The sequence below is a fragment of the Ambystoma mexicanum genome, chromosome 2q (genome assembly GCF_040938575.1).
Source record: "Ambystoma mexicanum isolate Mex_15411 chromosome 2q, UKY_AmexF1_1, whole genome shotgun sequence".
NCBI classification, from domain to species: domain Eukaryota; kingdom Metazoa; phylum Chordata; class Amphibia; order Caudata; family Ambystomatidae; genus Ambystoma; species Ambystoma mexicanum.
This window is the reverse complement of record NC_090924.1, coordinates 219,764,121-219,782,614: the sequence shown is the minus strand read 5'-3', so window position 1 is coordinate 219,782,614 and position 18,494 is coordinate 219,764,121. Positions and strand designations below refer to the sequence as shown.

General features: G+C 44.1%; 1 protein-coding gene across 5 annotated transcripts in view; it reads right to left on the bottom strand.

Annotated features, from left to right (window-relative positions):
* Nucleotides 1–18,494, bottom strand: part of IQCK (IQ motif containing K) — a 1,231,453-nt gene that overhangs the window by 806,681 nt on the left and 406,278 nt on the right. For 3 of the 5 annotated variants that reach the window (XM_069647159.1, XM_069647160.1, XM_069647162.1), the window contains one exon: nucleotides 9,611–9,808. The exons of the other annotated variants lie outside the window; for them this stretch is intronic. In XM_069647159.1, coding sequence (XP_069503260.1) covers nucleotides 9,611–9,808 — 198 coding nt within the window. The remainder of the gene's footprint in view (nucleotides 1–9,610; nucleotides 9,809–18,494) is intronic. 5 annotated transcript variants of the gene reach the window in all.

The window sequence follows — 18,494 nt, the reverse complement described above, 5'->3', positions numbered from 1 at the left end:
CCTTCAGCGCTAGTCTGATTGCCCTCAGCTCTAAAAGGTTGAGGTGTAGTTTGGACTCTGACGGATACCAAAGACTGCTGATCATCAAATCATTGGTGTGGGCTCCCCACCCATGAGTGAGGCATCCGTTACAACCGTTATCTCCGGCCATAGCTGCCACAAAGGTTCTGGCCACCTCTGAACAGGGTGCCAAAGACTTGGAGGAAACTCTCGTACAAGAGGATACCGAAGCCAAGAGAGCTGATGAGGAATGAAGGAAGGAGATGGTACATTTGGTTAGACGTAGGCCTGGGATGGGAGACAGGAGTTGGGGGTGGCGGAAGCAGACAGACAAATTTGATGTGTATTGTTTTGTAAATGATTAACAAAGTCTGCAAGTTGTCATGGTTAGGTAAAAATAATAAAAAGTGTTTAAAAAAAAAATCAGTTGAGAATTTTGAACAAAGCGAAGGTCTAGGAGATACCTGTTGAAGATCCCAAACAAAGCTGAGGTCTAGGAGATGACCGCTAAAAGTTCTGGACAAAGCCTGTTGCAGGGTTTGAAATTGCTGGGAGCTGGGGGCTATTTAGCTCTTGGGTATAGGCTAGAAGAGTCTAGTAAGCTTATTAAGCTTGGCATCAACAACTACCAGGAGCTACCTTTAACTCCCCAAGTCAATTTGTGCCATACAAACATGAATACAAGACATTAAATGCGTTCAAAAAAGTGTATAATCGAACTTTAGGACAAGGCTAGATGACACAAAGTGTAATAATGGTTAAAATGTATAGATTGCACCTCACGTGGAAGCTAGATTTGTGTCATGCCATACATTAGTTCCTTGTGTAGACAAAGACAGAGCACGCAAGATGACATCACATAAAAAGAAGTGGCAGCAGATATCAAAATGCTGTGGCAGTAGAGAGACAGCAACAAAGATCGATGCAGTGACAGAATTATGTACATAGTGGCTCTAAAAAGTAATGACTAAATGGGATCTATTAGTAAGACAAAAGAACTGGCAGGAAAGAAATCTAAAGAAACATAAAAAGAGAGAGGAGGCACAGGAATAATCAGCAATAGTGTGAAACACAGAGTAAGAAATCAACAGAAAGGGGTTCAATGGCATGTCCATTTTGGATGCATGCCACAGTTTGAAAATAAAATAGGGAGGCTATCCTGACACGTGTGCGTATCTCAATAATAAATCAGTATACAAAGAGAGCTTTTTTCAAATATCTGAATTTCTTTTAATCCACTTGAGCTATGTGACAAGGCCGACGAACAGGCCCTGTCAGGGGTAGGAGAAAGCCTGACACAAGAGGCCCCAGCGGTGCCAGAGTTCATGCCCCCTCTCAGCCCTTCTTGCCTATCAGCAGTGCGGTGTGGCAGCAGCAGGACGCTGAAGCCGCTGTCTCGGGCCCAGCAGGAGAAACCTGTTATAAAAAGCGGCGGACCGATGAGAGCGCGGCTGCGGCTAGTATAGCGCTTCAAGAAGGAAGTCCACTAACCCAGATGGGATTGTATTATTAAAGAAGAACAAGTTACTTACCCTTAGTAACATTCTTTCGACTGGATGTTCCTCCCATGTATTCCTTATTTTTTTATATTTCCAATATCCAGTTTAGCTGCTTCGGAAATTATGATTTATTTTTCAGCAGGGGGGTACTGTGCATCGATGCCTGTCGACTCGGTGTCGATGTCACTGGAGGTATATGTAGCGCGCGCAGCATCCGTTGGAATCAGTTCCGTTTTTGCAAATGAAGGATTTATCCCATACCTGACGGTTACTCCTCCTGAGAGAGTGCAGACTGTAATTGCAAGGGGAAGTTTACTATAGAGTAGGTTGGGAGGGACGATAAGCAATACGTGGGTGGAACATCTAGTCGAAAGAACATTACCAGGCGTAGTTTTACTGGAGGAGGGAGTCAGAATTTTACATGACAATTTAATCGTTTTCATAAGTATGCGTGCACGGAATGCAATATTGCTTTACCAAATACAGTTTCCTGACCTGAGGAAGAGTCTAAACTATAATGTTTGGTTAAAGTATGTAGAGACGACAATGTGGCAGCCGCACACATTTCTTTTATTGGTACTCCCCTTTGTAATGCAGAGGAAGTTTCCATGCCTCTGGTTGAATGAGCCCAAAGGCCTTCTGGAGGATCTTTTCCTGCAAACCTGTAGCATTCCGATATTGCCAATATAATGCATCTGAATAATGTCTGTTTGGTGATAGCCATACAAAATGTGTGGCCCGAATAGCCGACAAATAATTGGTCATCCTGACTGAACTTTGCCATTCTAGTGATAAAGAAGCTTAGTGCAAGTTTAGGGTCAAACCTGTGAAGCCTCTCCTCTTCCTTCCCAGGGTGAGGAGGGGGGCGGGGTACAATGATGGTAAAGTTATCTTCTGAGTGAGATGAAATTCAGAGACAATTTTTGGTAAAAAGGTGGGTTTTACCTTCAGCACCACCATATCCTTATACATAATTGTGTAAGGAGGCTTGCAGGATAAAGCCTGAAGCTCACTCACCCTTCTGGTAGATGTAATCGCTACTAAAAAAGATGGTTTTCAGGGTTAGTAGCCTCAAAGGAAAGGAGTGTATAGTCTGGAAAGGAGCACACATCATGAACTTCAACACCAAATTGAGATCCCAAACCTGGACCTGAGAAGGGATTGGAGGGAAAACATTTGTCAATACCTTTAGAAATTGGATTATTAGAGGTATTTTAAAGTAAGAAACCTCTTGTGAAGTGCGCTTTAATATAGAAAGTGCCGCCAGATATCCCTTAATGGTACCAATCTAGAGTCCCAGATTAGCTAGGTGTAAGAAAAACGATAATACCATAGGTGTATTACATGTAAACGGATCAACATTCTTATCTCTACACGAGCTGCGAAATTTGTTCAAACAGCAGTGGTACAAAGACTTAGTTGCTGGCCTTCTGGACGAAAGAAAAATCTCCATTACATCATCCGGGAGGTCACAATCATTTTATCTCAGCCTCTCAGAAACCATGCTTCAAGGCCAAGTGCCTTGATCTCTGGATGGAGAACCTGGCCATCCTCTTGCGAGAGAAGGTCCTCTCTTTGTAGAAGACGTATTGGAGGGCAGATGGACATGTCCAGAAGGTCCGGGTACCACGTCCTTCTGGCCCAATCTGGAGAAATTAGGATCAGGGATTTCCCAAATGTTCTCAACCTCCTGATAACTTGAGGAATGATGGGGACTGGAGGAAACGCGTAGAGGAGTGGAAACTCCCAGTCCACCACAAACGTGTCTCCTAGAGCCCCTCTTGGGGGTTTCCCTGGAGCACAACAGTTCACACTTCCGGTTGACACTGGTCACAAACAGATCCTCTTGAGGGGTTCCCCAAAGGGTGACGATCTCTTGAAGGACTTCCTGCGCTAGATCAAACTCGTGGGAGACTGTGCTCTGCCTGCTCAGAGCGTCCGCTGCTGTATTCTCCACTCTGGCTAGGTGAACTGCCGATAGGGAGATTCCTTCTTGGATTGCCCAGAACCAGAGCTGCATTGCCTCTCTGCACAGTGGTAGTTACCCTACACCTCCTCCTTCTTTTGTTGAGGTAGTACATGGCCACTGTGTTGTCAGTCATTATCTGGACATTTTTTCCCCATACAGATGGCAGAGAACCCTTCAGCGCTAGTCTGATTGCCCTCAGCTCCAAAAGGTTGATGTGTAGTTTGGACTCCAACGTACACCAACGACCGCAGGGATGCATCCAGGACTGCTCCCATAAACTGAAGCCTTTGAGATGATATCATATGAGACGTCTTGAAGTTGAGGCAGAATCTGTGAAGGGACTGACAAGTGGAGCTGAGATGTTCCTTGGCCTGTTTGGGGGAACTGGCCCGGATCAGCCAATCGCCCATGTACGGGTAAACGTGAATCCCCCCCTCTCCTGAGACTCACTGCCACCACCGTCATTAACTTGGTGAAAACCCTTGGGGCGGAGATAAGCCCAAATGGCAGAACCCGAAACTGATAATGAGCACTGCCAACAGCAAACCGCAGGTACTGTCTGTGCTTCTGATGGATCGGCACATGAAAGTAAGCATCCTGAAGGTCCAATGATACCATCCAATCTTGAAGCTGGAGGGCCTAAAGGATCTGAGAAAGGTTAACCATCCTGAACTTGTCCTTCCTGAGGAACTTGTTCAAGTTTCTTAAGTCCAAGATGGGTCTCAATCCTCTGTCCTTTTTTGGAATTAGAAAGTACGGGGGGTACAAAACCTTGTTCCTCTCCGCTACAGGTACTGGTTCTATAGCACCTTTCTCTAGCAGGATTAATATTTCCTGCATAAGAAGCGGATCTGGAACTTTGTAAGAGCTGTTCGCCGGTGGATGACTGAGGCTTTTTTTAGAAAGGGAAGGCAGTAACCCTGGGCAACTGTTTCCAATTCCCATGCATCTGAAGTAATAGCCTGCCATTCTGTCAGATGCCGTGACAGCCTGCCTCCCACTGTAGTCTTGTGAACTAAGTCCTCAGAGAGGTTTTGGGGTGGCTGACACAGTTGCTGATGGTAAAGTAGCCGCTGCTATTGCGGTCTTAGTACCTGTAACCTGTCCAACACGGGGGAATCTTCTTTGGCCTCTTTGAACTGGTTGTCTGCTGCCTCTTCCAAATGTGGAGTAGTGATGAAAGAACATACCCCTCCAGGGCGTACCTGTGGGGCGATTTGGAGGTTGTCTGATCGCAGCACCAAGTGATTTAGCTGCTGCCTTTGAAGTTTGCAGTTTCTCCAAACTCTCATCAGCCTTGCTTCCGAATAAATGAGTACCGTCAAAGAGCATGTTGAGCAGTTTGGATTGTACATCTGGAGCAAATCCCGACTTTCTCAACCAGGCAAACCTGCACATAGCTGTACTAGCCGCCATAGTTCTGCTGATACTGTCAGCAGAGTCGAGACCAGTCTGGAGGGATACACACATCGCATATTTCCTATCCTTGACTATGTTTAAAACCCTGTCTCGTTCTTCCTCTTTGGGGATATGGTCATCCGCCATGGATATACACTCTAGTTGGCTAGTGCCAACATCCCCAAGAACCCAGTGTGAGGGGTCAGAAATGCGAGGCGGACAACTGGATAGAGATTTTTCACAAGTAGACATTTTTTTAATTATATGGTTGTGATAAACGCATCACTTTCCCTAACCTAACAAAGATTTCCCTGCCTATTAAACAAAGACTAAAGGAAAAAACACTAACATCAAAAGGTATCTGTCCGTAACACTTATAAATATAAAACAATCATACAGTTATCATATGGCCATTCAAACTCAACAAAATAATAGTTATATTCACACTTTATAACCTTTAGAACCATATATCCTTGTAACCAGGGTCGGTTGCTCCTTCCCCAGGATTAAAGCAGGATTTTTCCAACTCAGAGTTTCAGTCATTTAAGTTATTTTCAGTAATCCAGTTCTGTTTCAAAGGCAATACAAAGTTTCTATTAATAGGCAAGTTTTCAAGTTTTACTTCCAACACAAAGGGCCTATGTTTGCCGGGATCCCGCCAGTAATTCCAGCAAGATACTGGCAAATGGTAATATTGTTACCGGCACTTGGAATACCAGAATTACCGACATATTCCAAATGGCGGCGACAGCAGTGATTCCCCATTCCATGAAGTGCCATGGGACTCTATGGGGGAAATGCCAGTATTACCGCCACCAGTAATACCAGTGCCGGTAATACTGGGGATTTTCTGGTAGTGGGGTGGCGGAATTACCGGCAGTTCAGGATGCAGGTAATTACGGCCAAACCACCACCAAACTTGTAGTTTAGCAGTGCGGGAAAAGTGACGGTAACATAATTACTGGCACTTTTTTCCTACACTGCCAAACTTGTAATGAGGCACAACGTTTCTTCACTCTATGTGTTTTTCACTTGGCCCTTGGATTGTTGCCCTGTCAGACAAGGTTCATCACTCTTCAGAATAATTGTCAAGTTTCCACAAACACTTGCTTAATAAATCAAGAAACGTTATCTTCACACTGCCAGGCAATATTCCTCTGCTTTGAAAAACAACTGTTGTCACCTTTCTCTTTCATATACAATAATGTTTTGTCAGAATGGTTTTACCACAGTTCATCAAACACATTAGTAGACTTCCCACTTTCTTTTCACAACCACCTTCTACCACAATGCAGTACTTCAATGTCTTCTTCCAGGTCCACTAACCTGCCAGGACTAACCACTCGCAGTCCTTTTCCTGGTATACTCTCCTGCCAGGATGAAGTACTCTGCTTGCATCAAACTTTAAAGAAAGTCTTTGACTTTCACCAACATTGAAATTCACAACTTCATTCACAACTTCTCTCATAAGGAAACAATGCACATTGATGCGGTTTGTTCCACTTGTATGTTTGCCACTTGCACTGCAGATTTCCTCTCCCCCTTGAAGCTTTCTGCAAGGAGGGTTACTCTCCTGCCACCTTTGGTTTTCTACTACCACACCAGTTAACTGCTGGTGATGTCTCTTATTCACTTTTCTATTCTTTGGAAAACGATTTCCTCTTTTTCTATGATTTTCTTTTTTTGGCTTAGTTAATGCTAGTTGTTATGTGCTACAATATTACCTCCTCTTTACTTTGGCAATGATTGTTAGGATCTGGTTAAATAATTGCCCCCTCTTTACTTTGACAATGGTTGTTACAATTATTCTCCTCTCGCTATCCTTCAATGTGTATATTAGGCCACAAACACTTAAATTAATTTGTTCTGTATTCAAAACGACTGTTAGCAGACATCGGTCTAGTACGGAGCACCCTGGGGTCACCTAATGAAGGCCACCTCACTGGTCTTCCCTTGCGCGTCCACACACCCGCTGCCGCTTCAGTCTTCTCTTCTCACGTCAGGTTCGGGTTGTTTGACAGCTCTGGTCATACTTCCACGGCCCGCGCTGACTGCAACAGGAGCTTGTCACTTTCAGCATGCTCCGGTGAACGCCAACAACTGGAGTAAGATGCTGGACAGGGAGAGCTCCTCTCTCCAACGGGACAGCCAGCAACAGCACCACTTCCCGCTGCATGTCCTCTGCAAGTTAAACTCCTAGCTTCTATGACTCTCTCAACACTGCACTCTGCTGAAATCACAGCGGCTATCACAGCATCTTCGTTCTGCTTCTTCCACTGCTGATGTCCACTTCCCCTTCTAATGGCCCGCACCTGAAGGGGCCTTAAATATTCAAAAGTCCCGCTCAGGAGTGGGTCATTAGAACCACAAGTCTTCACATCACAGTTCTGCATCTCTGAGCTCCTCTTCCTTGCCCCAGTACCTGGGGCAATATGGGACTTGAAGACCATAATGTACTTGTTTTTCCGAAAAACTTCACTGTTTAAATGACTGTTGAAATACATTTTTAGGGGAGGTTTGTAAAGTAGTCAATAGCGGATTCTGGCCTTTATAGCACACACCAAAGGGGAATCATGACCATCGAAAGTAGTTATAGGGCTTCTCTGTGACTCCTACATATATCATTCCCCTGTTGACTATAAGTATTTTCACTTCTGACAACTTGGGTAGTTTTGGGAAGGGAAGCCCCACTCTGACAACAAGCCATTAGGTATACTGGCATTATGGAAATCTCCCCCTCTGAAAAAGATGAATACCACGTCTCTCCTAACGGAGCCATCATATTCCCTTGGGGGCTTCTCCTCCCAGGTGATCCACCCGGCTAATACCAGCCTCAGGCTTAGGATCAGGCAGTGGCTTCCTTTCCCTGGCCACATGGGAGGAGACTTTAGGATGGGAATCTGTAAGAACGCCTCAGGATTCATCACACCAGTCAGACCTAAAGTTTACCTGAGAAATCCCTAAACCAATCTGTCTTTATCATTTGAATAAACACCACTGGCATGCCAATCAAGCCCCCAGAGTGGTTATTCATGGTGGACCCTGTCACAGATACTCATTTAATCCTCTTGTTATACTCATTTAATTTACACCATCCATTGAATGTACACCATCATAAGAACTCATTCATGAGCCCTCACTTTAATAGCTCCTGGGTCAGGGTGAGTAACTCCTGGCCAATGGAAAATCTTGACACCCTAAAGCTACTTCCAGCTCCTGGTCCATGAATTCCAATTCCGACCCCTGATGTTATGAATGCTCAAAAACACAAACTCTAGGAAAGAACTGTTGCAACTCTGAGAAACTCAAAGAGGGAAGAACCCCACAAGTAACCACTATAAATGCTGAGGAAGACCCCAAAGGTGAAAAAAAACATGAGATCAGAACCATAGGAGAGCTCTTGAAGAGCAAGTTGAAAGCAGGGTGGCCAGGTTAAGAGACATGACTGCTGAGTAACTGCTACATGAGCCTTTCATGAGGAATGCCTCTGTTTTGTTGCATTGGAATCTGGCAGGCCTTTGAAGAATACATTTTTGAAACGTTGTATGTGGCCTACTCCTTGCAGCATGTATGTTGTAAACGTAGGATAGCCTGAAGGCTATGGATTTGTTAGGAGTAGATGTTGGAACTTTATGTTGACCATCTTCTGGAAAGACCTTTACTGTGCCGGGTTGGTCCTCTCGGTACGAGTCTAAAACTTTCAAGCAAAGGTTAAACACTTTATCATTTAGTTTAGGACCGCACGTGATACTAGGCACCTCTAGGAAACGTCATATTCAGTTGATTCACACCAGACACTGTTTGCTCTAGAATAATCCACATTTATTTTGTAACTTCATTAAAAACTTCATTAATAAAGACTGTTTTGTTTTAACCACCAAAAGCGGTATCACACATCACATGGCTCGTCCCTACACATGGACAGTGTGAGCAAAAGGCAGAGAATACCTGAAGAAGAAGCACGCCTAGCAGGGAGTGATCAATCATGACCAGAAGCCAGCAAACAATGAATCAGGAAGGTAATAGAATAAAAAAGACAATATTCAGCCCTTTAAAAGATGTGTGGGCCATACACAGAGGGGCAAACAACAGGCTGTCAAACAGAGCATTGTGAGTGCAGAGAAGGAGACAGATAGATCTAAGAGCCTGATGAGGGCTGTATCTTCGACACCAGGAGAGATCAGCTTGAGTGAGAATTTCAAAAGCCTACAGAGAGCTTCATCTCAAACACTGGAAGAGACCAGGCTGGGGAAAGACCTAAAGAGCTCCCACTACAGACCAGGAAAGCATAACCTTGGTTGTCGGGCCATGGCTGGTGAGTGAGAATAACACAGTCTGGCAAAATCCCTAAACAAGGAGGAAGAAAAACCCGCTGGTAGAAGTTCCCAGCAATATTTGACTTGATCCAAAAGGCAACCTGTAGCTAGAGGGTGATCATTTCGGAGCCTACGGGCAAGTGAGAGAAGTACTTACTTGTAGGTGATGCCAAGCAGTAGCTATATCTTTAGGAATTCGAAATCATGGAGAAAAGTGGGCGTTATGTCCCTGGGGCTGTAGGTTTGAGCCAAGAAGCAAATGAGAGCTATATCACTGAAACTGTACATTATATTAGGGAGTTCTGAAAGGACCAGTAATCCCTTAGTGTTGTCACTATTTTGAGTTATCCCATCCTAGCCATATTTGTATAGTTATCCTGATGAGTTGTAGTTGAAAACCCAAACCATATTCCTTTGTAACACCTTACCTTAGCTTTTAAGGGTGACGTGATGAGCCACAGGTTTGATGCATGTCCTGACAGACGTCCGTTGATACCCGGGAGTTGCCTCCTGGCTCTTAACCGAGGTGGTACATTGAAGGGACCCACAGGGGGAAAGTGGGCTGGGATCTTGTCTGGTGCTGCCAGTGTGGACTGATGCCATGGCTTGGTTGGTGTGAGCGTATCCTGTAATGAAAGGGACACAGGTTGATTACCTTGGTCTAGTCTCCCCTTCTCTTGTCTCGGTTGCCCCACCACAGACCTCCCTTAACCAGAGGGTGAGTACTAGTGCCCTCCATAACGTGCCTTCAGAAGTTCTTCCCAAGATCTGATTTCTTCTGCGTTGTTTGCGCTACTACTGTGACATGTTCATTCATTTAACAAGAACTATCCTTCGGTGTGCACTTGGGTTGTCACTAATGTCCTGACTGAGCCAGTTGCATTAGGGTCATGCAAGTCCAAATGTTAATACTGTAAAGAATGCAGGTGTAGTATTAAGCATCTGCCTCATGCACAATAGTTTGAGAATATTCTTTGCATTAGGGCCATGCACATTTAGTAAGTAAGCATTAGCTTTATGCACAATAGTTCGACAAAAGTCTTTGCATAAGGGTCATGCACGCTCTATCGTGTTCGGTATTAAGCAGTTGTAACTTCTCTGTGGTTGGCATTGACAGCATTCACAAGCACGGCTCAGTTGGTCGATTAGGTAATGCAAGTTGAAACAGTGGACAGAGGACTACTTCTTCAAGGGTGCTACAGAGCTGCCTAGGTGAATGCACAATGTTGGCTGTGCCTCCAGATATTACTGGTTTATGTTTCAGGTGCGTTCCTGCTTCTTACCCAGGTGTCTTTATCTTTGTTCTTTCAGGGACTGCTACTGCCCAGCAAACAGAAGATCCAGGCGGTTCGAGGAGGATCGGAAAACAAAGACCAATTTGCAATGGTGAACTGAAGGAGATACGGTGCTGGTGAATGTACACACAGCATGTATGAGGCCCAGTGGGTGTGGCCTTTAATGGGAATGGGCATCAAGATCGCCACCAAGAACCCAGGCTCCTGTGATAATATGGTGGAACCTAGGCAACAGAGTCTGTTTGTTCCTTAGGCTGTCTCTGGTGCTGTTGGTGCACTATATGACTGCATTGACACTTGACTCGACCTTTAATGCATGGAGGATGCCCAAGGAAGCAAATATGACTCTCCTTGTTTGGAAATGACTAGTAGGGGCGGTCCCAGAGTTAGGGACATGGTTAGTGGAAGTATTCACCTTTAGCATCCCTCCTCCGACCAAGCCTTTTTTGGTAGGGTTTTTTCTATGGAACACTCCGATTAATCTGGGTGTAGAAAAGGTTTTCTGGGCCACATTCCTATCAAAGTCGAGGAATTATGAAAGGCGACCCGGAACACACTTTGAACTAACTATCTCTTGCACCTTGTGCTTAGGTTCCCAGTCTACAATTACAGGTGGTAAAAGAGAGGTTTAAACAGGTTGATGGATGTCCTGGTTTGATAAGTTAGACTTTAAATACTGTAAATCACAGTATTCCATGTAAATGAATGTCACTGGGAAGATGTAGTTTAACTGGGGCTTCACCTGCCGTTATAGAAGCCAATAAAGCAAGGCAGAGTACTTGTTTTGTTCATAACCAGATCTTGTCACATATGGTGTATGGTGTAATAAGGGGCCAGTTTTCAGTGTTGATCTGCATACTACTATGCATTTGTTTAGCTTCCTGTGGAATTTTCTGAGCCCGTCTCAAAAAGAAACATAGGTAAGCATGCAGTTGCTGAACTTCTGAAACAGGACTAGGTAACATGGTGAAATCCTTGCTGGCAATAAAAGGGAGAGTATCCCAATGAGGAGTGTGGTGTATTTATTTATGGTAATTGAGCTGCCCAGAGGATTTCACCCACTTGTTTTCTGTCTGTGTCACAGTGAACCGCAAGAAACTTTTCTAATGCCCGATTTACACGATTTCCTTTAGCCCATTGGTTTGGGGGGTCAGCTTGCAGGTAGCCTGACATATATCGCACCTACTAAACACAAGCGCAACCAAAACCAGAACATGAACTGTGATCCATGCTCAGAATCAACCATATAGCATTCAATGCAGTTTTATCACATTCTTATGAAAGAGGGTAACTATTGTGCTAGAAGTCGGCAATTTGTTTAATGAAACAAAATGGGCCATCTTGCTGAGAAGGCCAACTACTAATCACAAAGTCTTTCCGGTAGCTCTTCGGAAAGTCTAAGATAAAGTCCACAAAGAGCGTTTGCCAATTTCTTGGTGGTGCTGGTAGGGGCTGTAGCATTCCTGATGGTTTTTGATGAGGTGGTTTGAACTAGGCACAGATGGGTGAGGTCTCCACATAGATCTGACTGCCCTTGATTATATTAGAACTCAAAGGGTCAGTCAAGCGAGTTGTGTTGTTTTTTGAACGCCTGTTTGGCCCAGCTAACAAGGGTCATGTTTTTTTTCTATGGGCAGGAAGAGCTGGTACCCGCGATACGATAGTCCTTCCTTGTATATTTTTGTGGGGATCTGGACAATGCATGTGCAAGAATGTTTGGACTTAAGTGCTCCCAGATCTGTTCTATGAAGGAGGAATCCATGTCACAAGCCTCCTCCAACAACCTGGCTTGGAGTACAGTGTTAGGACGCTCGACAGGCTTCAGCGTTGCGTACTCCATTTCCATGCCCAATGTGGACAGTATATCTGCATTGTCATTTTTGTTTTCCAGGGGAACATGTGATGAGGAAATCATAACCAGTGAAAAGGTGTCCAGCATGACGGACAAGCAGATGATATCCATGCTGATTTGGGCACCTGAAGGTTTCTGTCATCAGTGTAAATGGTTACCATGTGTTTTGCCTCAAGTTGGTAATGCCTCAATTCCTTGAATGCGGACATGGTAACCAGTAGTAACTTGTCCTTGAATTAATAATTCAACTTGGCGGATGTTATTTTTTTTACCAGAAGGTTATGGGGTACATTAGCTTGGTAGGAGGATGACGTTGTGAGAGAACAGCTAACATTGCCACATTGGAAGCGTCGTCCTGTATGATAATAAGCAACACCATATTAGGCAGTAACAATAAAGTAGCTAATGTGAACTATGCTTTTAGGCACCTGAAAGTCTTCTATGCTCTTTGTTCTAAGCAAATGTGATCCATAATGCAAGAGGCTAGTGATGGGATGCCCTTTGGCTGTGATGTTTGATATGAAGAACCTGTAAAAGTTATCGAAACCCAGAAAATCATCATCCTCTTTTACTGCCGAAGGTGAGGACCTTTGAAGACAAGCATTGATCATTTTGGTTTGCATGATTATCGCTGCTGGATTAAAGATGAAGTAATCCAAGGAAATAAACTTCTTCAGTAGGAAAAGCACACTTCTCCAATTTGGGGAAAAAGTGATTCTCATGAGTCACAGCAAGAAGGATCTAACATGCCCAACACATTCTTCCAGGGATGTGGAATAGACCACAATATCATCTATATAGATTACTGCATGCACGCCCAAGAACTCCCTTATGCATATATAACTGAAATAAAGAGGGGCACTGGTCAGCAAGAATGGTATCACTTGGTATTCATACAGCCGAATTCTGCACGGAAGGACATCTTCCGTTCATCCTCCTCACATACACATACCAGATGGTAAGCACACATTGGGTCCAACGTGGTGTAAATTCTGGCTGCCTTGACCTGATCTCATAGGACGGGAACAAGAGAGAGAGAGAGGATACCAGCTTTCTATGTGATTTTGTTCAGTGTGCAGTAATCTATGCAGGGTCGCTTCATTCTTTGGGACCAAAAAGAGTGGAAAGGTTGCTGGGGACTTTAAGTGGCATATGAACATGTTTATAACACAAAACAGGCAGTAGTTATTTCATTAAAACAAATTATTCCTGGGTCTGAATCCCTATTTATTGCTCTCTGGCCCTGTGTTTAGATACCTCATACCCCCATAGTGTGGTACAGCCATCCCTAGGTGGCGATGGTGTACCGCCTGCAATATGGGTATAGAGATCCTTGCCCTAAGCTCTCTCACTGCTTTCCTAAAACTAAATAATTAGGTGCACATTTCTTGGTGGTCGGTTCTCTTTTTTAATTTTACCGCCCACAGTCTATGTGTCTTATAGTTCAAACTGCTTTGGCCGGATGGTTGAATGCAACTTAAAAAAATGCCATTTACAAGTACAAGGATGAAATTGAAAAATGTTAGGACATTTGGAGCTGTTTTCTTGATGTCTAGGGATGAACCTGAACTTTCATTCGGGAATGATGTATCCCTGGCTTTGTATATTACTGTTATTTGTCATTGCTTATGGTTTTATACAATGTTTTTGTGATATTCTTGTATCTGATGCATGGATTGTTGCTTTTGTAATTTGCAGTCTTTGGCTTTGTTGTTCTTTTCTCCCCTTTATGCACCTCTATTCTTTTTCTTATTTAGGATATTGAGTGGTAGTTTATGATGAACTGATTAATATGTTTTGACTTTGGTTGACAAGGAGTGTGATTTTTGGATTAATGTCATGTTTTGTTGGTAGTTGCTGTTGTGAAAATTAAAAAATGTTAACATGGAATGAAGAGTCCAGTATGTCTAGAACATATAATGAGCTGCTGGTGCCTGCGGCTTTCCCTCTCTTCGTTAATGAGGGGCTCCCAAATTCCCTTGACCTGCATGGGATTTACGGGAGACTTCATGGGATCTTGAGTGGTGGTGCCCCTCGGGATTGGTGCTGCGGCTTAGTACACATGAATGTATCTTGTAACGAGAGGGAAACCGGTTGAGTACCCTGGTCTAGACCATCTCCATTTCCTCCTAGAACCTGCCTTTACCCGAGGAGGAGATATAGAGCACATGACAGCGTTCCTTAACATATTGTTCCCACCGTATGGTTTTTTCCATGTCCCTTGTGCTACTACTATGAAATGCTCCTCCACACATCTCAGCACTGACTATTGATGGAGTATGCAACAAGGTTATGCCAAGTGTGCAGACGGTGTCCGTTGCATTATGGTTATGTAAGTCCAGTGGTTTTATAGTGTTAATGTAATGCAAGTTTAGTATTAAGTGTTTGCTTCATGCACAATAGTTTGAGAATAGTGTTTACTTTATGGTCATGCCAACGCTGTAGGTTTAGCTATTAGACGGCTGCCACCTCTCTGTGGCTGCCACACACAGCACGCACATGTACTGGCTCAGTTGGTGGATTGGGTCATGCAAGTTCAAAGAGTGGACTGAGGGCTGCTTGATCAAGAGCGCTGTAGAGTGGCCCATGTAAACGAGCGGTGCTGGGGGAGATTTTTCGGGCATTACTGATGCGTGGTTCAGTTAAGTGTCCGCTTCTTACCCTGATCCTGTCTTTGCTATTTCAAGGACTACTGTCGGCCGGCTAAGAGAAGATCCAGATGGCTGAAGTACAACTGGAATGAAGACTAATTTGGAGCTGAGAACTGTACGTAAAGGTGCTGGTGAATGTGCAAACGCCAAGCACGAGTCCCGGAGGGGCATGCGGTTTTATGGCCTTCCGCATGAAGAGGACCATTGATAACACAGACCACTGCAGAGTTATGGGGGAGCATGGGAAATCTGGTTTGTTGGATTCTTCTGCTGCCTCTGGTGCTGTAAGTGCAAAAGGTGCCCCACAGAGCTCTGTTTGGACCCCAGATGCATTGGCAAGGCCCAAGGAAGCTTGTAAGGCCTCCATTCTGAAGTGACCAGTAGCAGCAATCTAGAGTTTAAGGGCATGGTAACCGACATTCCTGTAGGCCTTCAACCCACCAATCCTGCTATAGTGAATAAAGATTGTTGAACAATACTGTTGTGTTATATACACGATGGTAAGGGAGGAGCAGGATATTTAGAACAGCAATAACATGTCTTATTGTTGAAGGTATTTTATTTGTACAACCACAATTATTAACAGGCAATAATGTGCGGAGTCTATTCCTTCCTTTCTTCTGCAGCCAAATTCCTTGCCTGCCCCTTCCTGCCTCCTTCACTGGTCACGTGGTTTAGGGTCTCGTTTATTAACCCTTGAGTGGGCACCACAGATACATTTCTGACTCCTTCAGTCTATTGATCCTACATCTCATTCCTTTTAGTGGCAGCGAAAGGGGGGGGGGCGAATAGGAAGTCGGAGCAATACTTAAAGGTCGTTATCCTGGCAGACAAGCCCCAAGTGTCAGAGGTATTCATTTATTTAACTTGCTGAGTTATTGAAGAAGTATATGACAATCATCATGGCACTTCGAGTTCATTAAATGTCGCTATTGAATGGTTCTTTCTGCCTGCAGGACACAGCCTCCATTCCGCGGCGGGGCTGATGGACATGTAAACTCTGGGCGATCAAAAGCCAGAAAATAAAAATAAATAAGATGTAAGCCCTCAACACTGTTTGGCACCTTCCAAGATCACTTTAACAGAAGTCCTCTATTGCTGCTGGTAATCAGAATCCAAGCGCATTGTAAAAGTCTTGTTCAACATCCAAGCACAAAGTCACACAATGGCAGCACATGGGGTTGATAAAAATCAGGCCCAGAGGCTTCTGTTGTGTGTCAAGGAAGTAAAGCTTAGCAGTTCCACAAAGGGGTGAGAGGACCTGAACAAAGCAAGAAAACGTTCAACGTTGCCTTGAGAGACATCAAGCATTGAGCTGTTATCCCCCCCAACAGTTGCATGTTGCGTTAAGGGAGTCCCAGAAGGAATGTTCTTTATCTAACAGTGTTGGATGCCGGGAACAAGAGTCCCCAAGTCAGGGACAGTCCTTTATATATGAGCGGTGCATGCTGGGAAGGAGCCTCCAACCCTGGAGAAATCCTGGATCTACCCACCTTGCATATTGGGAGAAAAGAAGGTCCAGAACTGTCCTTGGTCTAACAAAAAAAGCTGCATGTGAAGAACTAGAGTCTCTGCAAAACCTAAATCCAAGCAAACTAAGAGTGACGCTGTGCCTTCTGCAGAATTAAGTTCTACCACCCCCAGAGAAAAATGAAACCCCTTAACTGAGTTTAAATGAATTCTGCCAACAAGAGCCTACCTGGCACTAATAACCTGTTGAAAATGAGAATATAAGTGCATTTTACATTTCAAACATTCAAGCATCTATTTTGTAAAGGGGGGTCTGTCACAGGCAATGTCATTGTGGTTGAAGAACCTCGGAAAACAAGCTATCAAAGTATTGATGGATGAGAAGCAAAGCGTCACAGTAAGACATTGGACGTTTCATGGCAACAGTAGCATTTAGATAACATTACCTAGGAACGGAGGGCTTTCCCTTACAGGTTGCTTAACAGCACTGGTGCTGCATATTGTGGTGTGTGAGGCTGCAGTGTGAGTTGGGGTGTGGGTGGCTATGTCCATTTCTAGAGTTGGGTGGTGACTGCATGGATCCTTTATCGTTTAGCCCACGCCCTCCTCTCCCCCACCCATGTGGGCCATTTCTTGTGTTGCTCTTATACTCAATATGAGAATTGGAGACTATTTTGTTTTCTTATTCCTAGGCCAAATAGTAGAAAAACTGTGATTTTTTATGTGTTGCACTCGGGCAGATGTTTTCCCCTTTTGGTGAATTTCTGTAATTGTGGTCTGTCCTTATTCAAGGGAGCTTTGCTAATCACAATCCAGGTTTAAAAAAAGAGCAAAATAAATCTTCTTTTTTTTTTTTTTTTTTGTTTATTAACCTGTTAGGGTTTTTTACAAAACTGTGTTGTGGCGAACTGTGTTTGTGCTACTTTTGGAAGTTGGAAGTTGGCCCAGGACTCACGACACCACTCTTGAATTTCCTTGGAGGTCTCTTACTGACGTTGCAGGCGATGAGCCAATGTCGCTAGCTTTTACCAGAGCTACTTCGAGAAATTTAGCTGCCGCTCTGGACCATCTAGTGGAGTCGCCTGCAATTAGACGGAACCATATTGTCTCTTCGTCGAGTGTAAAAGGGCACGTGATGAGTGGTGTCAAATAAGCCCTTCTTTCCTGCGCAAGTCCAACACATGAAGTGAGTAGATGACGAACAGATTCTATTTGATCAACTAGGCCGCAGACCCGGCAATAAGAAGAATTAGCCAGCGCTCTTTTGGCCAAAATTTCTCTTGTGTGCAGAAGATTCAGGCGGGCCCGCAGGAGAATTTTCCTCAAGTTTTTTTGGGGAAATTTTTCACAATATTTCAACTGAACCTTTGGGCGATTGTAAGTGGGTGGCAAGTCTTTTAGGGATTTGTACGTTAGGATTTTTCCATTAGTACGTATCCAATCTTGTTCTAGAAGTTTTTGCTTTACACGCCCAGGATTTGAGATGAGGAGGTCGTCCGTACAGTGGACTTCTTCTAGTTTTTTTTCAATTTTCTTCGCCCAGTTAGTGAGTGGTATGCACTTCCCATTTTTCAGTTCATTTTCTAATATCCGAAAAATCAGCAAAGAGTCAGAGGTCCGTATTTTTCTATAAAGTAGAATCGCACTTTGCATAACAACTGAGGCTAGTGAGGGAAGGCCAAGGTCGCGCCGAATGGCTGGCATGGGGGCTGAGGTAGGAAGCCCCAAGACCGATTTCCATAGAAAACCTTCCAGTCTCAGCCAGAATTCAACAGGTAAAGTTAAGTTGGCTGCCATGCCGTATGTTATGGCCGGTACTACCTTTGTTTTATAGAATTGTAGTACCGGGGTCCAGGAAAACTTGCCGATTTTTTTGTCAACAGCTCGGGATTGGGCTGTCAAGTTCTTGATTTTTGACCATAATGAGGCTTGTAGTGAAATGTCATTCAGTGTGTTGTCTAGTTGGATGCCCAGATACTTAAACTCGTCTACTACTTCGATTTTTTCTTCATCGAGAAACCATGCCGGACATTTCTTTGTCTTT